This window comes from Haemaphysalis longicornis, unplaced genomic scaffold (assembly GCF_048455015.1).
Source record: "Haemaphysalis longicornis isolate Haplotype H1 unplaced genomic scaffold, Haemaphysalis longicornis Haplotype H1 scaffold_1, whole genome shotgun sequence".
In the NCBI taxonomy this organism is placed as follows: domain Eukaryota; kingdom Metazoa; phylum Arthropoda; class Arachnida; order Ixodida; family Ixodidae; genus Haemaphysalis; species Haemaphysalis longicornis.
This window is the reverse complement of record NW_027526203.1, coordinates 453,905,971-453,933,257: the sequence shown is the minus strand read 5'-3', so window position 1 is coordinate 453,933,257 and position 27,287 is coordinate 453,905,971. Positions and strand designations below refer to the sequence as shown.

Here is a 27,287-nt window from a genome sequence, read left to right as displayed (position 1 = left end):
GTCAACTTGGGTTGTGTCAAGGGCCATGGCCGAAATCTTGCATTTATCCAATGGTGAAAGCAGGGCAAGTGCTATTCCTTGCGGAAGGACTTGTGTTGAAAGTCCGAAATTTAGTAACGGCAGTGTGATCCGATTCCGGGCAACCGTTACGACCGAAAACGGGAGAGCCACGTAGCGGTTGAGCAACACGTCGGTATACATACGTAACCGGTGAAACGATGTAATTACCATCCGGCACGGGCGGAGACGAGGTCAGCAGAAGGTAGGTCCCTGCCTTTGGGGCCAGGCGAATGTGCTCAGTGGAATGAAGCCGGGGCTGAGGTTCGACATCAGTAGCAAGGGGTCTCGGTAGCTCGAGCCGAAGAACACCCGAGGCGCAATCGATTAAGGCTGCGTGGTCCGCGAGAATGTCCAGGCCGATAATAACGTCATGAGGGCACGTGTCCAGGACAGCAAACATAACAGGGATTTCGTGGCCGGCCAGTCCTACACGCGCAGTACACATTACGGCTACGGAGGTCATCCCACCATCGGCAATTCTCAGAACACGGGACGGGGGAGAGGAGGCGTGAGGACTTTCCGTAGGCGGCGGCGGTGAAGGCATGAGCTCATGACGTACAACTGCGCACCTGTATCGACTAAAGCAGTTATCGGCACACTATCGACATGAAGGGCTAATAAGTTGTGCGTTCCAGAAGGAGGAGGTAGAGGATTTTCGGGCCAGGTCGGAAATGCAGCATCACCTCTGGGAACTGCACTGCCTAGTTTTCCGAGGAGTATCCGGCGGCACGGTGGGGCATCGGGGACGGCGGCGAGGTTCCGGCGACCGGGACTGGCGACGTTGGGGCGAAGGTGAGCGATTGAACCGGGTGTGCACAGGGTCTGCATTCAAGTGTTGGGTATCCACGCTTGGGGGAGTACGGCGCTGCGCATCGGGAGTGTAGCCGTAGGAGAAAGACCGAGAGCCGTAATGAGGTGACGCATTGGGAGGGGGCGGAATCCAGCGGGTCCTACAGTAACGAGCGATGTGGCCAATACGGGAGCAGTTAAAGCAAAATGGTCTGTCTTGAGGCGTGCGCCATTCAGCAGGATTGCGGCTGCGGTCTGTGACAATATTTACTTGTAGCCCCACGGCCAAACTCTGATTGTAGTTCCTCAATCGTTTTTTTTTTTTTGGCAGGAGCTCTGCCGACTCACTGAACAAGTGAATGTCCTCTGAAAACCTCAAATGGCTCAAGCATTTCCTGTTTATCCATAATCCTGCGTTGTCCCGGTCAAACTTCCAAAATACCCCCTCCAGACACGCTGTAAACAGTTTTGGCGAGATGGTATCTCCCTGTCGTACTCCCTTTATGATTAGAATTTTTTGCTTCGTTTGTGAATGATTATGCTAGCCGTACATCCCTTATATATGTGTTGTAGAAGTCTTAAGTAGGTGTCCTTTATTCCTTGGTCATTTAATGCTTTCAGCACTGCTGCGGTGCTTACTGAATCAAACGTTTTCTCGAAGTCCATAAATGCCATAAAATGGGGCTTATTAAACTCCGCACATTTTTCTATTATTTTATTGATTACATGGACGTGAGCCCTTGCAGAGAATCCTTTCCTAACCTCAGTCTGTTCCCGGGGTTGTTGGAAATCTAGGCGGTTGCTTATGCGGTTAATTATTACCTTGGTAAATAGCTTTATACAACTGAGATTAAGCTGATCAGTCTGTAATTCTTAACATCTGTTTAAGCTCGTAAGTTCACGGAACAGGAAAATGGGAAAGATGTCATCAGGGGCTACGAAGAGTATAGTCGCGTGTGATTTATTATGGCGTTTAACGCCCCGACGCTACTCAGGCGATGAGGCGTGCCGTAGTGGAGGGCTCCGGATTAATTTTGACCCCTGGGGATCTTTAACGTGCGCCGAAATCTCGTACACACGGGCGTTTTTGCTTTTCGCCTCAATCAGAAAAGCGGCTGCCGCGGCCGGGAAGAACCCGCGTCTTTGGGCTCAGTAGTACAAAGCCTTAGTTACTGAGCCACCGCGGCGGGTTATAGTTATGTGTGTCTTGTCATGGCCCGAGTATACTCTGCAGGGGTGCGGAAGGGCGACGTTTCTCCACGAGCCAAAGTAGGACGAGCACAACACTGCTTCGCCGCTTGAAGATCTTCAGTGCAAATTATACCTTTTTGCGTAGAGGCCCTCACCAAGTTTTGGATGTGTGCAGGGTACGTGCTTGATTATGGAGGCCGCATTCTAAATTTGTTTTGTTAGCTTAAGGTATCTTTCCCGATGAGCTATAGAGTTTAGTGTCTTTTTAGATATATAGCCAGATTCTATTTGGCCTGGATAGCTGGCACCAGTATGTATTCTGCGTAGCTTGACCATGTCGCTTTGAGAGAATACGAATGAAACTTGTCTGGTTCGGGGCAGAATTCTTAGCACTTCCAGGTGGCTTTTACATCGTGCTTCATTTGTTTGACCTTACTCGACGGTGTGATACAGCTAACTAACTACCTGTTAATAAATTCCCCTCATGACTTATCAAAAAACAAAAAATAAGAATAACAGGGAATTTTTGCAAGAATCAACTGACGAAAAAATATAATTATCGTATGCATCTACTCCAAAAATGAACAGAAAACTAACAATTAAAGCCCGGGAAAAAAACCTTGAAAATACAAATCAAAAATAGCAAAAACGGGAAAACCGTGTAAGACCCTGCATTTCCACACAAATGCATAAATGGTGCAAGTATAGCTGGTACAGCTTAGCAAGTTTGGGTTTGGGCTAGTTGGTAGTGGCAGCCAACGTGTAGTGCAAAAAAATCACGCCATATCCACGGAATGAATGATGATAAGTGGGGCGAAGCTCGAGAGGGGGAGATCATCGGTAACCGTAACTCTGCCGTGAAAGTTCGCCCATTACATCATTAAGAAAGACGTAAGACTGTGTGCGTACATTGTACAAATAAACTTTTATTTTGTTCTTTTATTTTGTTCTTGTTCGTTTGTTGTAGTTGTTGTAGGGTTCGTGAGGCTGCAAGCAAGCGCTCGTATCGGCAGGCAAACCCCGATGCAGTGAGAGCTCGCGAGGCGGCTGCAAAACGCATCAAGCGAGCTCAGCCCGAAGCTGCCGACGCGTGGTTTAAGTGCGAGTTTCTAGACGAGATGCTTCGGCCTCTCTTTCGCGCACGGCGGGATCCTGTCGGCGAGCGCGCGCTGCCGCCGCCCTGCGCGCCCTCCGCTCCGCAGCCTTGTCAACAACCACCTCCTCCATCCGGTGACTCGTTGCGAAAGAGGAAGTGCGTCAACAGCGATTGCCTTTTATAGTGTCAGTCACGTGCGAGTGACGTCATCATGACGTCACTCGCACCAGCGCCACCTGCGAGTGAGTCATCGAACTAGGCGGTCACGTAGCGCCACCTGCGAGTGAGTCATCGAACTAGGTGGTCACGTACCACGAGACACAAGGGACGGACAGACCCACGGCTTTAGGAGCTTCGCCCCTAAAACGGACAAGGACAGAGGGAGGCGACGGGTACAGGCGCTAACTTCCAACTCAGCTTTATTGAGAGCTTGTGCCAGTCGCCTTCCTGTGTCCGTGTCCGTTTTTTTTTTTGCGTTACAGGAAGTGATGGTCAAAAGTAACACATTTAATGGCTATATTAGCGTAAATGGAGATAGGTCACTGGCCGTATGGGACTGCGAAACCCCAATAATTAAGAAAAATAGCAAAACCAAAAGTCTTACAAAATCAAGAATATGCACCTTATACATCTTCTGCAAAAAAACGAATGCACCTTATACATCTTCTCCAAGTAACGCTCTGCATTTCCACAGAAGTGCTTAACTGGCAGAAGTAATGCATTTATTACTTATAATAGCGTAAATGGAGACAATCGGTCGAACACAATTAAAAAAACCCAAAATCAAAAATAGAAAAGACTAACAAAAATGAAGTGACTAATATGCATGAATATCATCTCACACATCTCCAAAAAACTAAGACTAAACAAAAAAGCAAGGATACTAAAATTGGAAACGCGAATAAAAAATAGCGAAAACAAACCAAGCGCGCACTACGCCCTGCATCTGCAGAAGAAAGTGTATTTGGCGAAGTTAAAGGCACTTTTTTTTTTTTTTTTATTGCGCCATTTTGCCACAGGGCATAGATAACAGGAAAACAATAGACAAAACAGGACAGGGGAACGACAAAGAAGGAAAGCAAAAAAAAAAGGAAAGAAAGAAAGACACAGTGTGAGGCGGGCGCACTACAGGAAACTATAGAGTCCAGTTTCGGAAATAAATTCCAACAGTTTCTTGTAAAGTGGGCCGTGCGCCCACCGATGAATATCTGGAGGTCGCCCTGGGCGATGTCCTGTGGGCCCCATGTGTCGAGCTCGGGTTGATTGAAGCCCTGGACACGTCCCTAGCAAGTGTTCCAATGTCGCTTCAGCAACAGGGGCAGGGCAGTAGGAGCAGGTCGGGGAGGGATCTGCAAGACTAGAAGTCCACGTTGCTCGCACAGCAGGCGTCAGTGCGACGCCCAGGCGGATTCTTCGAAGCACGACCTCTTCACGACGGGTTAAGCCGCCAGGAAGGTCAGACCCACGCGGAGGGAGAAGGGCACGCGTGGAGCGCCGAAGAATATCTTTCTTGATGAGTAGGGTGTCTTCCAGTGAGAGCTGTAGAAACGGGAGTGGGTACACCACTTGCTGCGGGTGAGCGGCTGAGTCGGCGAGGGCGTGCGTGGTCGTGCTCCGGCGGGTCCAGAGGACGCGAACAGGGCACGGGAATGATTGGAGTATCTGGTGCACCTCGCATGTAATGCCCAGTGTACTGTTGACGCGCCGGAGCTCTCGAGCAGCCTGAGTGGAATCGGTGTATAACACCAAGCGCGGTGGTGGGGCAGCGCCGAGCTCAGAAGCTAAAGCACACAGGCCATCTCGAATGGCAACCAGCTCCGCCAACAGAGAAGGAAGTGGCGCCTCTGTGAAATACGAGCATGTCTGGTTGATGGACGGCATAGTGGGGCAGACAAGGCTTGTGTGGAGGATGCCGTCGGCTACCCCTGCGTCCACATGCGCTTGAAGGCCCTCTGGCGAGTCAAAAGGAAGCGGTGGGTTGGCCTGCTTCTCTTGGGGGTGAATGCTTTTTATGCGCCCTAGAGGCCGGTTGTCCGTAGCTTGAGGTCGCTGCCATGGAGGGGGCTCCGCTAAGCGAGGTAGCAGAGGCGAAGCACGATCGTAGTAGTGTGCAAGTGCTGCCGCGGCGGGAATCGATTGAATTTTTAAACGACGAGCCGATCGACGCTGATGTACGATTTCATCCAGCGTGTTCAGTTGCGCTTCGGCTTGAAGTGTCGGTATAGAGGTCATGCGAGGGAGTCCGGTGATAACTCGCATTGCTTCTCTATTTGCAGTTTCTAAGCGATCCCAGTCGCGCAAGGTGAGGTGTTGGAACTGGGCTTGGTAAACTAGTCGAGGCTGGAAGATAGCACGCACTAGCGTACGCATGACTCGAGAGCAGGCACCCCCTGACTTCTGGCCGATTCGGCGGAACAAGTGTAACATTCTGGTGGCCTTTTGTCGGGTGCAGCGGACCCATGAGGATGCCGACCCAGTTGCACTGATTTCCAGTCCCAGTATACGCATATGATCAGTGGCGGCAAGGGGTTCACCATTCAAGAACAGGGATATTGGTGTCTGCAACAGCCGTTCTCGACCACTACGATTTGTGACAGACATGTAAGTGGTTTTTTGCGGAGACAGCTTCAGGCCAATAAGCGAACACCACTGTGACGTAATGTCCACGGCAGCCTGTAGACCTGCTTCTTGACGAGACAACATGTCGTGCACCGACCACACAGTGATATCGTCCGCATAGACGAGAAAAAACGTGTCCGGTATGCTATCCAGCTGCCACGCCAAGGGTAATAGGGCCACGTTGAACAGCACAGGAGACAATACGGAGCCCTGAGGCACGCCTCGCTCCGAAACAAAGTGTCCCACGCGTTCCTTGCCTATGCGGATAGAGAACGAGCGGTTGTGAAGGAAGGATTTGACAAAATGGCATACTGCTGGTGGAAGGTGGAGTCTCTGCAGAACACTGATTATAGCTGAGTGGCTCACGTTGTCATACGCCTTTTCAACGTCCATAGCCAAGATCGTACGGATCTTACGTGACCTGCCACCTAAAAGCACCATAGATGACATATGGTCCAGGCCATCTTCTGTTCCCAGGTGAGGACGAAACCCAACCTGAGCTGGGTGATACCACCCGTATCGTTCCAGCCACCAGGAAAGGCGCGTGGCGAGCATCCGTTCCAGTAGCTTGCACAGGGTGGATGTCAGTGCGATAGGACGGAGGTTACTCAACTGGTCTGGGGGCTTCCCAGGTTTCGGGATAGGTACCACTTCGGCATGTTTCAAGGTAAGTGGAATGTCGCCGGACGCCCAGACACTGTTGAGCCAGTCCAGTAACCACTGCAGACCGAGACCGTCCATGTTCTTAAACACTTCATATGTTACACCATCTGGGCCCGGCGCTGTGCGCAGTTTAGCCTTATCAATAGCTGCAAGGAACTCAGCCATGGTAAATGGAGCCTGTATCCCGTCAAGATCTTCCTGGCTTGGGAGCGACCCAGCCTCCGGTGGAAGAGTAGGTAGACTGACAAATGCTGGTGGAGCTTGGTCGTACTTCGGAAAGAACTGCTTGGCCACATCTGGAGCAAATTGGCTCGGAGTGCGTCCAGAGGCAAGGCAGGCCGTGGCTGCCGGGTCTTGGGGGCGGCCACCACGCTCCATACTACGAAAAGTGCGCCATACAGACGCGCTGGTAGAAGATGGGCCTAGTGAGGCACACCAGTCCAACCACCGTTGACGGGATAGCGATTTTTCATGACGGCGCGCGGCTGCAGTGAGGCGGTGCTTAATCGCTATAATGGTACAACTTTACATCATTAGCGCAAAGAAACAAAAGAATTCATAAAAACCATAGAATAATACAACGCCTTTGGCTGCTCGTGGCCAAATCTCGCTGCAAAGACTGACAATGTAGACAAGCGGCGTAAGAATGCTACTCATTAGTAAAAAGATTCTATAGAACGAACCCCGAAGCACAGGACAGCGTAAATAAAAGACGCACCCCAGCGCTTATGCACGTCTTTTATTTTTTTCTGCGCTGTGTTTTGCGCTGTTTAGTTCGAAGGTGCCCCGACGAAACTGCAATTATGCCGATTCTGTAGACTTTTTTCAGCCCCAATTCACTTCAGACTTTTTTCTGGATGCCATAACTAGCATAACTTTTCTGACTTGCATAACTTGTTCGTTTAGAAACCGGCTGTATATGCATGCTCGTAAGGATTGTTGGGAAACTATAAGGGCGTTTCTGTGCCTCGCAAGGTTGGGTAGTAAACGTACACAGAGTAACCCAGGTTTTACAAAGTCGACGGGGCAATCCCAAAACTTTCTAAAGTCAGGAATTTTGTAAACTCCTAGCACGCCGAGGCGTCTCGTTAAAACTGGAAATTCATTTCCTGGCGGAAATGCTTGTTTTTTGCCTTTGTGTATAAGGTTAAAAAACAGGGCCGTTACACAAATCTACCCTACTCGTAGCTCGGCATGTAAGCAGCAGCCTCCGCGAACTTAGTCAGGGCGGTGATTTGGGCTACTGGCTCTGTAAATACGAGAACACGTGTTTCAATTTTTATTTTTGCTCTTGTCCTCCCTTAGTATTCGCGCAGCCTGCCTTTTCTTGTCCCGTTTGTATCGCTGATTCGAATACTCGAAATCCTCGAACTTTTGCCACGTTTCACTTGTTTTGCGCTGCTTGACTGCGGCGCCAATCGTTGCGCGCCGTTCATGTGCAACTGTCTGCGCTTTTTCTTTGCCACTTCAGCGTCTGAGTGGCAGGAAACGGCGCCGCGGAACGGGTTGTTTTCCTATTGTGTGCCTTTTTTTCATCCACCGGAAAAACTTCTTACAATAGGGCCTGACGGTCCGTTTTTTTTTTGTCATGAGATGAAGTTCGAAAATAGATTCCATGATTTGTTTGACTAACAACCAACAACGGCAGAAACCAGAAATGGTTTATAAAATCAGATAACTCTCAGAATTAGGTTGCATAAAATCGCGTTCCAAGTGTATATTCTTTTGTACTTCCATCGGAAACAATTCAGTATCGGGTATTCGCATGAAATTACCGGCGAAATGCTCGGTGGCATTTTAAAAGAAGCTATCTTGTGCGTTATGGCACTTAATGATCCGCCTTCATCTTTTCATTCTTTCCAGTGGTGACAATGTGGGGATGTGAGTGTCTGACGTCTGTTTCTTTCTACTTCACATATGGACAGTCCGCACATTTGGGGGAAGAGGCTGCATTTCTTCAGATACTGTTCACTGGGCCTGAGAGGTAGGTCACAGGAAAAAAAGCGTTGGGATTATTTATTTTTGGCATTCAATTCCACGTTAGCTGCGTAGGTAAAAAGCGTTAGTTTTATTTCCGTGTACTACTGCGTACTGTCAAGGCCTAGAATGGTAGTCTGCTCGCGGTGCACTATATTTTCATTCCTGCAGAAGATTTCAGAAAGGTAGTATGAGCCGCACAGCTTTGGAGATACTACAAAACAAGACAATACCAGACGTCCACATACTGTGGACTCTTGAGTACACAACCTTGCTAGGGAACCTCTAGGGAACCTCCGAAACTCTAGGAATTGTGTACACCGGGCATTCCCTCGAGATTGTTACGCCTCCTCACCCCAAAGCACGACGCGGAGGCCATCCCATGAAAATATACTGTTAGAGGATTGCCGTTGCCAGAAGAGACGAAAATATGACCCACGTCCCCATTAAGCACCTCACCAGGGAAGAGCAAGTATTTCGGAGCATATTACAGACGGGGACGTTCCGACATGGCACATTGTTACAAGCGATGTATCCGAGCACATACCAAGCAACTTCAAGTACTGCCCGGACTTTCCTAACCCTCTGTCCCATATTGTTTCACAATTCAAGAAACCACCAAGGACTCCGCTAGACCAACCAAGAGTTACAAGAGTTACTAGCCCAACCAAGAGTTACAAGGTTATTGTAACTCGGGCAAGACGACCACTTGAGGACCATGGTTTTCTGTAACGAGGAAACCCCCCACATGGCTGAGACAATGCCCGGCTACTGAACAAAGTTTGCTCCTCCCCGTCCTTTTCTTGTTCAATAGCTACCCATCACATTCCCTTGATGACTGTCTGCTCCTAGAAGCTGCGAAAGCCAAATCGCTGCGTAGCAGGGCGACGGACCGTGTCACAAACTCAGGCTACCAATTTCCTCAGCTTCAACAGCAGGTGTGACCATACGTGTCCTTTGGGAGCTAACAACGTCGCTAAGTGGCCGAACTTCGTGCAAACAGGGCAGTTACAAGTTCGTTGCAACTAAAGCGTTTTCTGTGCTTTGTATTGCAGTGTACACATGAGAACTACCAGTTTGAATAAATGGTTTTTTTTTAAATAATAGGAATTCATTGTCAATTTCGAAACTAGTTTCGAATAGCCAAAATTTTAATCAGCCGTTAGGTAAAGCAGGCCACAGCTACACGCATACCATTCACGATGTCCTATCACACAGTGTTTGGAGCAGTGTCTTTTTGTCTTTATTGTCTTTATCGACTGAAATCAACTGAAATCCAACATATGCTTTTGGGCGGCAGGGAGAGGAGCGTGCCGACACAACTGGCTTAAAGTCATTGTTCATGTGGTTTTCCAGGATATTTCCAACTACTGCGTTCGAAAATTTGCGGCAAGGGAGGGGGTCCTACCCTCCAAACCCCAAGCATGACAACGCCCCTGCAGTGCATCCTCGCATAAACAATCTTCTTCTTTTGTTTTCGTTCAATCTCTGCTCACACGAGAGCAGCAAACAGGTGAAGACAAGCCTTAAAGCAATCTTGGTAACCTAATATGCCCCATGCTCTTAACCGACCCTTTTGGGGGCGGCGTCGAGAAACAAGTTTTTTTTTTTACAATAAAATTTAACTTGTTATCGTCGGGTGCACTTTCGTTTCTGACCGATATGGAGCAAAAGTAGCCCCAATTTTAAGCGTCGCTGCACTGGTCTTGAATTAGTTAAATTATTTTTCTGAGTGCGTCAAAGTTTTATTGCGGATTTATTTGCTGCTTTACGCAGTCTTATAATTGGAAGCCATTCTTTTTATATTGTCAGTGGAGCGGCTGTGGTCGCGGCGTGCTCGCAGACCAACAAGCCGATTGGCTTGTTTGTCTTCTGTCGTAACGTTGGGGGTGACGTGTGAAGGGTCGGTGCTAGGACCACTGCTTCCCCTGACTGCATTGCCTTTCCTACTGCTAAACTATTCGAAGAAGTGCGGGGTTTCATTGTAGCATCACTATAGCCCGTCTGATGCATGTAAACTCCACAGCCATCTTCACGGCGTGACGCTTTGGAGGTATGAATGGTAATGCGATTTGGCGTAAACGAATGTCATGCTATGCGAGTTTCCAGTATGCATGCAGTGCTAAATTTAGGAACAGGTGCGTATAAGAAAGCCGCCAGTCCCAATTAGTGTGTCACGATTTCGCCCTATACAAAAATTATACGATTAAAAGCCGCTATGGTCTTATTGACTCTTTATTATGTCCTTAAAAATTTCGTCCTCGCGATGCGTTTGTGCATAGTAGTGAGACCGACTTTGAAACAGCCCGAAGTGTTGCGTTCCATGAGGATACGCGGTGCGTTACAACGGTATTTTGGAAAAGGTCCTTGGGCCATCGCATTTTGCTAGGGCGTTCCTACTCTCGTATCAAACCCCTTATATGACGCCTAAAAATATCTTCCCCGCCAGCCATGTGTACGTAGTAGTGAAGCCTACTTTAAAGGGGCCCGGTAAATAGTTGTGCGCGGTTTAAGCATTTATTCGATAGTTCCCACCAGGGATCTTCTGCAAATTTTTCACGGATATTCAGCTAACATGTGCTCCCTAGGATTAGGATTAGGAAAAACTTTATTTGTGCCTGCAAAACGACTAAGCGCCGCGACGCGGGCCTGGCGTCGTCCTAGGGATTGCCGTTACTAGCCGCAGCGCCAACGCTTCCCGTCACCGGGTCGCCTGGTCTGTGCTTTTAGAGAGCACCCCGGACTTGCTGGACGGCCCAGAGTTGAGTGTCCTTGTCGCTACTGCGTGCAGCGTCCTGGAGCTGCGGCGGATAAGTTCTTGATTGAGCTTCGTTTGGAAACCTAATACATCTATGCCGGCCATAATATAACACATATCCTGTCATGGGACAAGTAAATTGAGTAAGTGTGCAATAATTATAACTGCTTGCTCGGATACCTACGTCGTGATTTTTGTCGGTGTCTTCGTCGTGTATGAAGTAATCCTGTATAGGGTGTCGCGGTTCTATCGAAGCCGAAACAAGCATGTGGTATTTGGGATCTCGCTTAAAGCTTCCTCCCTCGTGCCCTTGTTTTTTTTTTTTTTTTTTTCGAAACCGTATGGCTTCGTCTTATCGAACTGTTCACGTTATTCTAGCGTTAGAGCAATGAAAAAGAAACATATTAAGCTTACCTGTCGTTCATCGCGCAGAGACCGGTCGCGTCTTTTGCTGTTTCATAACATTTTTCACTACAACCGTGGCCCAACAGAACAGCTTCTGCCAAATCACCTCTTTCGAGATAGGTTTCATTTAGTTGGGATCACTGCCATAAAATCGGCGCGCCCTTATGGCGCTGAAATCTACGCATGGATTATTTCATTCTTTGAACAAGCACCGACTAGCATTCTCCCGCCGTCACCGCAGGCATTGTGGACACCTCTAACTTAAGAGCACCATACAGCAAGCATTTTCTGACTCTGCCTTCTTTGTGTAGTTCGTTTGATTCCCCACTCCTCTTTGTAACGTCTCTTGGCCCTACAAATTTTTATAAATAAAGTTACACGATCAAATGATTTCACCGCAGAGCTGTTAGTGGGGCTATCAAAAACACGGACAAAATCCTTCATAATTTATTTCAACGAAGAACATTGATTGTTTTATATGCAGCTTTTTCCGGTGCAGCTGCACTAAGTAAATGCCCAGTGACGCCATCCCACTGCATCCTCGTTGATCCAGTGGGGATTACGCCATATCATTATTCACTGGTGTTGACACGTACTGTAATCTCGGATAAGAAAGCTCTGAATGTGCTTGAGGCCTTTAAAGCCCTTTTGTGCTTGTTTTTTTTTTTTTTTTTCATAAGGTGCTTGGGCAGTGGCGTTGTCAAGTGCCAAGGGAAAGCAAAAAAGAAGCGAAACACAGCAGAAATGACCGGAAACGTTGGAGATCTTCGCTTTGTTTTCTGCGTTCGTACTTGACATCGTTTTCACGTGATTAAAACAGAATTACAAGAGTAACCACGCGTGTTACGTTCTATAGACTTTCCCGCTTGGTACGTGGTGGGCGTCTCCCTTTTTCCTCTCGCCTATGGTTGGACCGTCCTGGCGAAATACACCCCCCCCCCCCCCCCCCCCCCGCGGAACAAAAAAAAAACATCATTTACGCTACCATATTCGTCGAAGCGATGATTCCCGAGAAACTACATGAATGTGCACTGTCGTGGCGAAAATCGTCGCCATTTTTAGGTTCAGTATCTGTATACCTCGTGTTACAGCACCATATGAGCGGGTCTTGACGCACGAAATTATTGTTCTTTTTGCTTATATAAAGACGATTCAGTGATGCGTAAGTTTGCAGATGCGAGATGCCCTTTTTAGGAGCAAAACATGGCAGAAGAGCCCATTCTACAGTATCTGCTTAATACAAAAGCATTGTGAAGTATCTTAAGGAACAGCGCGAAACTACGGGAACACAAAGAAGCAGGAAAAGCGCTCACTATCAACTCGTTTTAATGGAAGGCCTTTTAACTACATACATACACATAACCAGCACTTGATACTTCTACGTATAGCAAGCCTATAGAGCGTACTAATACGCTATTGCGACAGCGGCGAATCCGACGCCTCCAAAGGGATCGCCTTCAGAACGAACTGGCCATTTTCACGGACGCAAGAGTAAACCATCATGGCGCGGGCCTTGCTTGGACATGCCCTGAGGCTCCGGTTCTCTCAGGGTACACCACCATACTTGGCAAAGATCTTTCCAGCCTTGATGCGGAGCTGTACGCTATTAACCACGCAGTGTCAGCTATCGCCGTCGACTGTGACCAACCTCTACCGCCCTCCATACGCATGCTCACAGATTCTTACGAAGCCCTCACTGCTTTGCGATCGTATGATTCCACCCACCCTGCCGTCCACGAAATTCTGTTTCAAATTAAACTCCAACGGAACAACACCAACATCCGCGTCGACTGGGTACCTGGCCACGAACCATTTTCTTCAGGCAACCAGGCGGCCCATGTGGCCGCTCAGGTGAGTTCCCCCTCTTATCCTCCACTGGTGCCTGCGGTAAGGCAGGCCGTCGCGGTCCCCCTCGCCCTCCCCAGCGATGCGCATTCACCAGCACAAGAAGGACCGAAGCACCCGTCTAAAAGCCCTAACTCCAGCTGGCTACCTCAGCCGCCTACCTCCTATTTCCCGCTCAGGCGAAATTTTTATTAACAAATATATTGCAAATTCAGCCTACACACCCGAAACACTTCGCAAGTGGTATACCCCTCATCTGCCCCCTCGATGTCCTTACTGTCGCACCACCACTCCATCAGACCTCACACACCTAGTTTGGTGGTGCCCAGCTTTCGCCACGCACCGTACATTCAAATCGTCCTAACCCCATTCTGATCCACAACAAACTGATGCAGAACTATTATATGAAATAGCCGTTTATTCAATTAAAAGCGGCCTAGCACGGGTTGTTTGAGCGGGTCCTCCCCCGAACGTACTGGCGAATGTGCACGAACCCTATTGCGATCGCCATGAACTGGCCCATGAATTGCAGGCTCCAAGAACTGGCCCAGTTATTCAGTCTACTGGGAACGACCAGCATTTATTTATTTTCTCTTACTCTCCCTCCCCATTCCTTTCGTCCATCGTGACCAGTGGTCATCCTTCTCTATTAAGGGTTCTCTCTTTCTATTTTTCTCTCCCTCCCCCACACCACGTACCAACATCAGCCAATGACATAATAACTGTACCGAAACACTCCGCCGTTCACATCACACTCGTCTTGCCACTGCAACAACTTATCGAGGCTCGGTAAAGTGTCGGTTGAAATCTGTTTTGAAGCCTGTAAAACCTGTTTTGAAATGGTGCCCATGAACCAAACCCGGAATAGAAACCGAAAGGCTTAAACCCGAACCCAAGCCGAGCCCCGAAAAAATTCGGTTCGATATCCTGGTAGGAATATTACGCGAGTGCTGTCTCTGACTGAAAAACTTAACTACGTTATCAATAGTGAACGATAAATTGTGTTGTGAGGGACAAGACGAAAGTAACAAAGAAAGAAAAAAAAAGAAACGGGGAGAAAGACAAAGAGGAAGGAAGAAAATGGGAAGAACGAAATAAAGAGGGGGAGAGGGGGAGAGAGACACAAAAGGAGAGAAAGAAATAAACGAAGGAAGAACTGCGGCAGTTTGACCTCATTTCAGATGACCCTATGCGACAAATTCCGCCTAGGAATCTGTCGCATGCTGGTGAAGGACTTAATTCACCGCATTGAAGAGAGAAATGCGTTAAACCTGCCCCTACCCTTCAGATCTCACGGCAATGGCACCGCCATACACAAGGGCCTCCTTTTTCCTCCTCGAATCAGGCTCCTTGCTCTGCAGGAGTGCTGCGGCCAACTATTTAGGGCTAAAGATAGCGAGAAGCGCTACATTTGTGAACCACCAAGCAAAATTGTCTTGCTTGTAGCGGTCATTAAACTTGGGCTGTGAAAAAAAAAAAAAAAACGAAACAAGAAAACGACCCAATAATATTCTTAAGAAAGTTTATTTCTTTAATTGGGTGTTACTTTACGAAATATGTGTAAATAACCATTCTTTGGGCCCGTTTTTGGCGAATAATACTTTCTAACCACAGCAAACCAGTCAGTAAGTGTCCTATGAAAACTTTATTTATTGCCACATACATCATTAACAGGGCATCTCTAGGGGCTAGTGGGTGCTGCATAGCTGGAGTGGAGAGCGCTTAAACAGGCACACATTCCACGTACATTTGGAAACGCTATAATGACGAGAAAAGTGCGACTGCGCGCGCAGGTCTCAAACACGTGGAGATAATCTGAGCGAGCGAGCGTGTTACGAGGGCACCTAAAAAAGCAATATCATAGCTCTAAACACAGTGGCCACTTACAGTATGGCCGCCACCGTACTGAGTGACCGACAGCATAGAAGCCGGTAAATGACCGCACGATTCTTCCCTAATTCCGCAAACACCCACAAAGAATACGACTTCTATTTGGTTTCTTGGGCACACACATTTTTGTCGTCTTAATGGAAGACAGTTTGCGATTACAACGCCACCTCGAACCACCGTTCGGCACATTTCGTTTCCGGTTCGTTGGCTGGGGTGGTTAATCTTTATTACAATACAAATAAGACGATCCGAGGTTTTGAAAAGCACGGCCAGGAAAAACGTTTCTGCCGGCACCCAGGATTCCAGTAAAAATCAACACAGAGCCATAATGATCAGGCTTTTCGTGCCCGCAGCAGGACAAGAGCCTCTCCCGTAGACCTCCAATGGCTCCCATCCTGCGCTTTTCGAAGCCATTACTTGTCCTCGAATTTCCTTCTCTCATCCCTCCATCGAGTTGCCTGTTTTTGCTCACACATCTAAGCCCGTCTCTCGGTAGCAATTCTGATTCTCTGATGGCCCGCCTGCGTTTCGTTCCCCGCATCACATGCCGGGCCCAACTTCTTTCTCTTTGAGCTCCCTAATACAATATTCTCATTTCGCATCCCTGAGATTCACTGCTGTGATTCTTCTTTCTGTGTCTCGTTACGCTGACGCATAGATAGGTTTTCCTCTCAGGTATTTACTGAGTCCCCAAGTGTTTGCCCCATAAGTGACCATCGGAAGCGCGCATTAATTTTACACCAACGTTTATCGTGAGCTAGACGTTAAATAGGACAGGTACGCGCGCTGCAACGTGGAGTCACCCGTCACTTGGACCGAAGTCATGTGGAGCCGTAGGGCTCAGGCAGCCAGGACTGCCTCACCGAATTTCAGCGTCTAAATGCGCTATGAAGTGCATAAGATTGGCGAAGACATCACAGGTGGGACTGCGCGTCTGGCGGAGGAGGCTGCACGGGCACGGCGGGGCGCGGCGTGTACGGGGGCGGGGGGCTCCAGCGAACGGCAGGCACGGGAACGGCCTTGGCGGAGCGGAACATCTCCTCCTGGGCGCTCCGGCAGGCGGGGCAGAGCAGGATCTCGCGCGAATGCGGGTCGCCCGTGGGCAAGCGCGGCCGCGTGGTCCTCGGGACGCCTCCCGGTAGCACCTGCGCATGAAAAGTAGAGAATGTACCCGACGTAAAATCCGTCGCTTGCTATGCCGGCTAACAGTGCAGAACGGTCAGTAACTTTCTCTGCAAGGTGATGGCATGGGGTTTGACGTGCCAACGATTGTGTTTACAGATTTAGATGCCGCCTTAACGGCTAAAATTAACAAACAACAGCAAATAACACCCTGGAAGTAACAAACAGCAGCAAAACCACTCGCTATCCTTTATAAACTAGCGGGCGCACAGAACACCTTCACAGAACACTATAGTTGGCGCATTATCTATACTTCGATCTGGAGCACGAGAACTGGGTCAAAATTTGATCTCGAGAAACGTTCATTTGCAAGACCGTCACACAAGAAACAATTCCCTCGCACTGTTCCAGCTTGTTTCCGGACGTTCTTGAACGACTGCACTGGATGCTAGGCTCCCTCTTGATAATGCCGATGTTACCAATAGTGACGCAGAAGATTTCACGCAGTGACCTGTGGAAGCTCGCGCGCATGCACAGCTCCGTATGCGAAGTCGGCAAACAATCCACGCCCAAAGGTACGACAAGGAACGACGAAATTTTCAATGCCGACTCGGCGACCCAACTTGGGTGCGGGCCCCGCTACGCCGCCGCGCACTTACCGAAAATTTTCCGCGCCGATACTTCGTATACCATATCACGTTCTTCGCAATATTTCGGACGTACACTATGATTTCTTACTGAAGAACAATGATTCTAGCTGAATTACTTACTGAAGAACCGTCTTTACAATGTAGGACTGATACAGAAACTGCACACGTGGCACGCATGAATCCATACTACATCGAGATATGCGCAACTCAATACTGACTTCACGTGCGCAGCCCTTCTTCATCAACTGCATGCTCATATAATGGCTATATTCTTTTTTTAATCCCAGTGTTTGGTGTGCCCTTGCACTTTCCACTTGGCCTTCTCGTTCTGTTTGCCTCGGGTTGATGCCATAAGTAACTACCCGAGGTGTAGTATTTCGTGGAAACCTTCGTTGGGGGTGCCATACTAGCCCTCTACGACGTAATTTCGGCAGCACATTGGCATGCTCATTAAATCTGCAGCCTTGCTTCCGACGGGAATAAGAGGCAACTTTATTTTGCCTGGGTACACGCACGGTTACGTTATTGTTTACTTACATGGGCAGTTGCGTCTAAATCGTTCATGGCAGGCTTGCATTGCATGCAAACGAAGGGTCTGCGGTTCACCTATGATCTCTCAAACTATGTGAGTACATTTTTATACTTTCAACAAGATTGGGTACTTGATGTTCCGTCTTTGTATACTCACCGTTTGGCTGAAACAATTTTTATGGAATTCAAAGCTGAAAGCTAGCTTTTTCTTGTTAATTACAATAACACTAAAGTGCACACAATTTACGGCATAAAAACTTTGTAAAAATATGAACTAGAAAGAACTATGACCTACAAATACTTCATTGGAAAATTCCTAATCTCCTGAACAGTTATCCTCAATTGTTTTTCATGATTGAATACACTTCCTCTGTAGCCGCTCTTAGACGGAAAACGTAAATGTATTTTCCGCATGAAATGTAATATTTTTTGTATTTTCGTGTTTTTTGGTGGATACGTTTACGCTATTTTCGTTTTCTTTGCAAAAGCGGATTGAACGAATGATATTTCCTATTTTTATTTTTATTTCTATATAATAATTACTATTCTTTGTATTGTTACGCAAAAAAAACGTGTATGTGTGCTCAGTTGTATACTTTTGTAGTATTTATTATTTTTATTTTTGATATTACGCTAAAAAGTGTGTGTATGTTTGTATTTATTTATGTGTGTATTAAGGCATGTATAGTTGCTTCTTTTCCTGTCGCTTGTGTCTGAATGGTGTCTGGGGCTAGGGGCCTGGTCAGGCGACTATTACAGTGTCTTTTTGCCGCAGTAACATGGCAATTTCTGGTTGTTGAAAGTTCACTAATAAAAAAAACTGTTTTATTGCCGCCAAATTTCCCCGCAGAGCCTGCTTGACGGGCTCGCACACCGAGCGTTTAAAGCACATAAGGCAGCGGCAGTGAAGGCTAGAAACAAGTCTAAGTGATCAGTCATAGGAGTGAAGACGAAACAAAAAATGAAATGCCCCTTCGTCTAACGACTTGAAACGCTCAGCTTTCTCGCGGGGGATTCATTCGCGGCAGTTGGGATTGTAGAGGTACACAGACTTTTGGCGGCGGAACAGTCGCTATCAGTGAGATCAAGAAAGCTTCATTTTAAAGGGACCCTGAAACACTTTTTTCAACTTTATTTAAAATCGTAAATTCTTGCAGAATGTACTCATCCAACACACCCAGTACTTAGATTACGGGGTCGCAAAGCACCTCACCCAAAAATTACTGCTCTATGCCCATCAGATAACATGTAAACTCGCTCAAAACATTCTTCTCTCTGAAGGAAAACCGGCTGTTGGCCGGTTTTCCTTAAGTTGCAGATATTAACGCTTTTCGATAGCGAATTAAAAAATAGAGCCACAAAAACAAAGCAGAAATGGAAGGCCTATCTGGTGCGACGAACAAATCAGCAAATCACGCGATGCCGCTGCGTGCTGGCGGTACCTATAGCTTTAGCGCTGGTTCCACACACGAAGGAAAGAGTAAAAGCGCTTATCGAAAGTGCTGCAGGGCCCCTTTTAATTCAAACTGCATCGGCTGTCTCGGAATGGCAAAATCGGATAGACGTCGGCTTCACAACGAGAGGGACGCAGGTTCGATTCCGACCACGGGAAGCGTTTTTCTTTTTTGGGGGGTGCTAGATGTGCCTTCGCTTATCATCATTATCGTTTCGTTAAATCCTGTTGTGTAAAGTTGGCAGTCCTGCAGAGTGGTTTACTCGGCAGCACGGCGCTATCACTGAGGCAGAGAAAGCTTCGCTTTATTAGTTGGTTGAACGCTGAGAGCAGCGGTTACAGCTGAAATGAGGGCACAATTGTTCGCCCTGTTAAACGTTTCAACTGCTACGGAACTTGGCCCTTATTACCACCGTTGCAACCATAAACAATCAAGACAGGCGCCAGATGTAGATGTTATTACGAGTTTCGAGCGAAATTTAATTCTTGCTTAAAATTGTGCAGGTGCAAGATCATAAAATACATTTGTAAAAAAGTAGACTGCAAAAAAAAAAAAAAAAACTCATAGGATGCTTACTTTGAGGCCATATTTCGATTATCACGCTTTTTCTGTCTCTCTGAGATCTTAATGGTCATACAAAGCGCGTTATCTCACAACTTCAGAGAGAAATTATCACCGGCGCCCCCTCATCGGGGTCGTCGTTGTTAGAACCCCAACTGCTAAGTCACAAGAATATAAAAGTGCACAATAAATGATACTTAGCAATAGAGTAAAAGCAATGCAGTCAACAATCTCCTCACTTTTCTTTATATGTGCATGCCATGCGACGTAACATGATTGCTGTCGGCTACCTTCTGCATAGCTTAAAATGTTATGTAGCGCAAAAGACAAGGACTGTCGGATGCACTTGTTCATCTGCATAATCATATAGATTATTATCACCATCAGGCTACACCATGTGTCAGGTTCATTGCTTTCATGTATTAGTTACGCCTTGTTTTATACTGCCTGGAAGAGAACAAGTGAAATTGGAGCCCTGCCAGATTTCATAGAAACGTAGTGGGGACGCACGACAAGATTTTGCAAGGCTCTCAAAACATAAAAATGCATGAAAGTACAAGACGTTCCACATCATCGCAAAATAAAGTAGGAGGAGGAGGAATAAACATAGGAAGAATAGAGAATTGCTCTCCCCCAACGACGCAGGGCATTTCAAGTTGGCTCGCCAGAAGACCGCGTTCTTTTAGGAACGTACAAGCCTAAACCACCCCCCCCCCCCCCCCAAAAAAAAAAAAAAAAAAATTACAGCCGTTTCACTCAACGTGAAAGCTACCGGAAGTGCAGAGCAGTGATTCGCCATAATGGGCTGTAGCGCCGTTATCCGCACACTGCTACCCGCCAATGCAATTCAAATTTGCCGCATCCGCAGTGCTGCCGCTCCCCCTGCCTGAAACAGCGCCAGCGGGAGTTCTGTTCTTTTTGTGCTTGCTTTTCCTGCCGCACGTGCCGGCGTTGCACCGCCACTTTTTTTTCGCTTAGTATCGCAAAAAACAACCCAACCAACGTTCCTAACTAAATGAACGCGGGCGCTGCCGGTTAATGACGTATATTTTGCCTCAAATGTACCTGCAGTTTTCTTTGTGCCAAACAACAGGGAGATGTATGACAAGTGGCAGCGGTTCACGAGTTTCGAATGCTTGTTTCTACATAAACCGCTTGGCTTTCGAAGCCTCTGGGTTACGCCGCAACGACAGCCGCTACGACGCAACGCCGTGTGGCTCTACTTGGGCTCAGCGAGCGAGCTAAGACGACAAGGCGAGCCGCTAAAGAGCTCTGCCCTTAAAACTTTCCCCGGCTAACCTGCTCCTAAACATGTCATGGCGGCAGAAGAAGCCGCCTTTCAACTGGATAATCACAAAGCTCACATTTGGCGTTTTACAAGCACCTTCCCTATCCCAGCTCGTCTGACACACATATACTCAAGTTTCTACCCAACCGCGGCCTGTCGCCCGGGTGGCGATCACGCCACCCTTTCTCACGTCATCTGGGCATGCCAACAAAATACGTCCCCACTAATCACATCTGAGGAGCACTGGGAGGCCGCGCTCCGCAGCTCCGATCTGGACCTTGAGGTCCGGTTAATCGATAGGGCTGTGGAAGTCGCCCGTGAATGGAGGATGCCACCGGCTACAAGCGCCACCTGAACGGCATGGACCCAATAAAGTTTTTCTCTCTCTCTCTCTCTCTCTCTCTCTCTCTCTCTCTCTCTCTCTCTCTCTCTCTCTCTCTCTCTCTCTCTCTCTCTCTCTCTCTCTCTCTCTCTCTCTCTCTCTCTCTCAGGGCAATGTCGAGATAATCCTGCAGACAGCTGCCACGTGTGCTGGGATTCTTCCCTCTGTGTCATATTTTTTTGTTTGCCCTACCTACGGTGTTAATTAAGCCATGCCACGGGGCTGACATTAGCTGCGTCAGGTCTGTCTTTCTTGTTCTGCGCCGTTTTAAGAAAGTGACATGGTGAATTTAAAAACACACAGCCACATCGACAAGAGCCGCCACTTGCACAATGGCCGAAGCCGTAGGTTTGGAGGAAAATTTTCGAAATAAAAAAAGCTGGGAAAAAGTCTAGATTGAACAGAAATGCGTTGAGACGAATGGTGACAGGCGGAGCAGGTTACTTCCGGAGAGGCGTTGCTGAATTTTCTGCCAAGATATTATTTTGATTTCTCTCATCGCCTGGCCATGGGCGAATGAAGTTTCGTGCCTTAATTGCATTTTCATCAACAGCATACTTAGTCCCACTGCAGGGCAAAGACTGCTCCCAATGACTTCCAACCCCTCCCGTCCTGCACCGCTTGAGTGCAGGGTTGGCCACCGAATTCGGCTATTATACCCTTCCATCGTGTTGTTGGCATTCCCCTTCTTCTAGACCCACCTCTCTGGATCCACTCTGTTACCCTAATTGTCCACCGCTTGTCATTTCGTCTCCCTACGTGGCCAGCCCATGTCCATTTCTTTTTCTTTACTTGAACTATGATACCACCTACTCGAGTTTGTTCTCTGATCCGTGTAGATCGTTTCCTGTCCCTAAGTGTTACTGCTATGATTATTCGTTTTATTATTATTATTATTATTATTATTATTATTATTATTATTATTATTATTATTATTATTATTATTATTATTATTATTATTAATTCCGTTCCACTTATGGCAACAACAGTGCAGCTTGCCCCCCTCCACAATCTCTAGGTTACTGTAAAAACTCAGAAGTGCTGGTTTCGGAAAGTCTCGTTTTGAAAGCTCTGAAACAATTGAAATCGTCATTTTCATGCGGCCCTGACGGCATTCCTTCTGCCGTACTGAAAGCGTTTGGTGATATCCTAGTTCCAGTATTGACGTGTATATTTCAAACTTCTCTCAAGTCTGGCAAGTTCCCCGCTCGTTGGAAGAATGCAAGGGTTGTTCCTGTATTTAAGACAGGTTCTAAATTGGACCCCACGAACTACCGACCGATATCTATTCTATGTGCTGCTTCTAAATTGTTTGAGTCAATACTGCATAAACTACTCACATTCAGTATAAATACCACATTAATACCTGAACAGCATGGTTTTTTCGCGGGCCGATCGACCACTACCAATCTCGTCAACTTCATGCTGCATGCTTCGGAAGCTGTGCAAGGGAGAGGTCAACTTGATGTAGTCTACTTTGATTTAAGCAAGGCTTTTGACGTCGTCTGCCACGAGCTCTTAGCCAAAAAACTATCTGAGCTTGATATACAACCATCCCTGATATCTCTTATATGCAATTATCTATGTGATAGGTCATGTTTCGTGCATGTAAATGGACAGTCTTCTCTTTCCTATGAGGTCACCAGTGGTGTCCCTCAGGGCTCAGTTCTCGGGCCACTTCTCTTCTCAATCTTTATAAATGATGTCGCGACAATATTTAGTGATTGTAACTTTCTTTTATATGCCGATGATGTAAAAATATTTAAATCTGTTTCCAACTCTGCCAGCTGTTCCGCTCTCCAGAGAGCAATCTCGTCCTTCTCGCATTGGTGCTCATGCAACAAACTCCTCATTAATACATCTAAAACTAAGGTAATGACATACACAAGAAAGACTGACAACATCTTGTTTCCCTATAACATCAACGGTGAATTACTCCCACGTGTGGTAGAGGTTAATGACCTAGGCGTCACTTTCGACAGTAAACTGAGCTTCTCTCCACATATTCAGGTAATTACTCGTAGAGCTCTTCGATCGCTTGGCGTTGTCTGTCGCGTGTCCAAGGAGTTCAAGGAGCCGATTTCTCTTCTCAAGCTCTACACAACTATATGTCGTCCTCAGCTTGAATATGCATCTGTTGTCTGGAACAGCCCGAGCAAAACAAACCGTAAGCTTGTAGAAAGGGTCCAAAATAAGTTCATATCTATCTTCAACCATCGCTTTGGCGATAGTAGTAATTATAACCCTGGATCGCCCTCTTCATTGACGCTATCATGCTTAACTTCCAGGCGGAACAAGGCTGATATTCTCTTCCTCTTTAAAATTATGCACGGCATAGTGTCTTGTGGTGAGCTGCTACAGCATGTTCGTCTTTATGTGCCGCAAAAGTGGACCAGGAAACATGATACCTTTTGCAACCCCAATTGTCTGCGTGTCTTGTGCCCTGTGTTCCGACTGCAATGCACGTACAATCGGTACTCGGATTACCTTGATATATTTAATGATTGCCCTACTCTGTTTCGCAAACATGTCTGTGAGTTTGTATTGGCGTAACTGCCAACTTTTCTTATTCTGCGTTTGTCTTTTATCAGTGAGTTCATGCACTTAAGTGACTTTCATTTCGTAACTTAAACATAAGCTATCCTTTCGTTTTTTCTGTTTTTGTATTTTGTATTTTAGTTTGTATTTGAAAGATGTGTACATTATGTTTCGTGTGTTTCTGTTTCCGTGCGCCAGCACAAAGGCCCCCCCGGCTGTTCCTGGGCACGCAAATAAATGATTGATTGATTGATTGATTGACTGATTGATTGATTGATTGATTGATTGATTGATTGATTGATTGATTGATTGATTGATTGATTGATTGATTATTGCATTTTGTCTTCGTTCAAACGCGTGCTGCCTCTTTTTACCTCCTCCTTTCTCGCCTTCTGGCATTTTATTATACTCCAGGTGCTATTTTTACCCTTTTAACTCTCTGACTAAACTCCTTCTCCAGCATGACCTGATTCTGCGCAAAGTGGGGCCATTCGCAGCCTCAGTACATAAATGAAGGATCAAAGGAAACTGAGGGAGCAAAGAAAAAGCGCTTTAATAAAAGTGACGTGATTGCTACTCAGTTTAAATTGGTAACAGAGCGAAAAAAAAATAGAAAAGAAACCCCACAGGGTTCGCGACATTTTCGTGCGCTTATTTGATTTACCTCGCGTCTCAGGTCTGATTATTCCGCCTTTTGAACTTCACTTGTTAGCGCGCTGTTGAGTTAGCATACTAATTGACGGCACTGTCTTGCACTAATGACGCGTAGAAACATTTATTACAGAAATGCTGTACTGTAATTTTGGTGAAATTCGTTTTCTCATTAGCTGGTATCGATCTTTGCTCAGGCAGTAATTTATTAGATTAGTTCAATTAATAGCCTTGCAGCCTCATCAGTGTTCGTTGGCTACACAACTGGCACAAACTTGAAACAATTATTCAAACAAATCTCAAGCAATTCTTTCCCCTCTCCTTTCCCTCGGATCACTACAGTAAAGAAGGCTTCGGTATTTTCTGCCGAGCACACTCCTGCACCCTCGTTCCATACAACTTCTTCATTACGCACGCATTATAAAAACATATAAACTCAGTACTTGCGCTAAAAGAAATCACTCGACTAGAATTTTCGGGGACACCGCCTACCTCCAAAGAGGAAGTAAACATCCCTTAACAGTTCTTTGGTCTACAGAGATGAGAGGAGCGTGCAACTGGCCGTCGCTGACACAAATTCTTCATTTTGTAACTCCCTCGATCACCGAAAAAAAAAAAAAAGAAAACGTGCACTGAAGGAGCACTCGCTGTTACGAAGACGCTCTCTCAATGTGTCTTAGTCACATTGCGTGTTACTAAAATGTTTACATGTGAGGCGTTTTTCTTTTTCTTTTTCGAAATGAGCCAGATCCAGAAACCGGAAGTAGGTCATATAAAAATGCAGGGACGAGAAGAACTCTGCAACTTCCCCTTAAAAACAAGGTGGCAAGAAAATAGGTGAGATAACGTCCTGCAAACGTGTATACGCAGATCGTAGTTCGTATCGAAAATGAGCCAGATACTGCTGTTTCACGGATCAAAATGAGCGAAATCCATTTGCCCAATGGGAGTACGCTTTTGTTTTGACTGTTCGGACTGTTTCGTAGGTCGTTTCAGAAGTTTCTTTTTTTTTTTTTTTTTGCTTTTTGGAGCTGGCTTATATATCATGAATCCAGACGGCAATTAGGAGATCGGCGATAGGTCTGTGCCTGACGTCGACGACAAGGTGAACGGAAGAAGTGAACGAAATGAAACGGAGAGATGTGAAACAATTCTTTCATCTCGTCTCCCCCAGTCCGTACGGAGTAACACTGGTTATATTGATTTTTACTCCCATATTTGCTTTTTTAATACTTAACTAAATAGCCACCACTTACAAGCCCTGGCAAATCCCTAGCAAACACAGTATTTGCGAGAACTTCTCCGCGTCATTTCTTTTTTTTTTTTTTTTTTCGGAGTGTTTCTGTACGAGAGGTTTTTTTTCGAAGTTGTGCTACAAGGACGAACGTTTCTCGGAGGCAAGGATCTAGCAACCGTGACAGCTTCGGCGTTTTTGGGAAGCCAGCAGCAGAGCGCGTTAGGGCAGCAAACATTGGACGGCAAATCTCTTCGGGATGTATACAGTATACGTATGGTTTTCGGTAAGTCTAGGGGGTATTTGACAAACCCTCCATTTACTTCACAGCATAAAAAAAACTCTTCTGAGCATTTTAGTGGCTGGAATTCGAAACAACTGGGACTTGGTTTGCGATACTTATGAAGGATGTGTGTTCTGCTACATCATGTTTGCGCCCCTGAATTGTGAGACAAAGCGACCCTCGGAGTAACACCGAGTTCCTGGTGTTTGGTTGTCTTCGCTGAGTTTGAGTTGTAACCCTTCTCGCTTCAGCCTTGGCGTACTTGCTGGGTGTACCACGCTTAGCAGACGCAGAACGTTGGCGTTAAACCGAACTTTGATGCCCTTTCCTTCATAAGAGACGGCGTTGGTCACTCAGGCAGCCCCGACGAACACGAGGCAGGCTGACGGCTTCCCCTGGCTCGCTATGCAGCCGTGAGGAGCAGCACTAGTTTTGTGCGTTATTTGTGGCCTAGTTAGATTAAGGTATGCGGCACGTGGAATCGTCCAAGAATACAACGACAAAAAACGCCGTGTTTCTCGCCCTCATGGGGCACACACGGCTTTCTCCTTAACTTGTCGTCGCTGTTCGATATTTGAAGGGGCCCTGCACTCGAATCGTATAGCAGTGCAACTGATATTAAGCGACACTAAATCAAACAAAACTAATCGTGGAGTCGTTTTTCACAAAAACGAAGTACGATCTGATTTGGCTTCGTCACAGGAACGACATAACCCTAACTTCTAAACAAGGCGATCCTGTTTATTTTTTCGATGCTTCCGGTGACAGAGCTCATGCTTTGGCGATAAGCCAACCCTTCGGTGTAAAAAAAAAAGACAACCACGTGAGGTTGCCGCCACTGTGGACAATTCCTGTTGCTGCCAGCTTACGTAGCGTTTGGAGCGGTGGCGCCATTTCCAATTTCCCGGCCTTCTTATCTTCTCTAAGCGAATCTTTTTATGAGTTCGAGCATTCTGACAACCCTCGTAAGAGTGCGTTTCCTCGCTTTACCGCCTTCATAGGAGAAGATATGTCGCTTGCCTCAGTACCGTTAGCGTTCTCCGTATATAAATTTCGGCGCCCTTATGTATGTTTCCTTTATACTTTCTCAGGACGCACATCACTGATAAGTGAGTTCTCATAACATATGAAGGCAAACTGTAAAGATTTGTTGCAGAGAACGGGGTGCCCAATTATTTGCTAATAGGAGGAATTAGATCGGCTGTCAAACAGCAGTTTCTAAAGGAAGCCTGCTTCCGATGTTTATTGACATTGAGGTTTATTAATGCGTGAGCACCACGCGCGCATTACTTGGCTCAGT

General features: G+C 46.8%; 1 protein-coding gene across 1 annotated transcript in view; it reads right to left on the bottom strand.

The window, feature by feature from the left end:
• Positions 1–14,946: 14,946 nt before the first annotated feature.
• LOC144156053 (uncharacterized) overlaps positions 14,947–27,287 on the bottom strand; it is a 43,935-nt gene continuing 31,594 nt past the window's right edge. Inside the window, exon 4 of the mRNA XM_077687834.1 lies at positions 14,947–16,438. Coding sequence (XP_077543960.1) covers positions 16,208–16,438 — 231 coding nt within the window. The 3' untranslated portion in view covers positions 14,947–16,207. The remainder of the gene's footprint in view (positions 16,439–27,287) is intronic.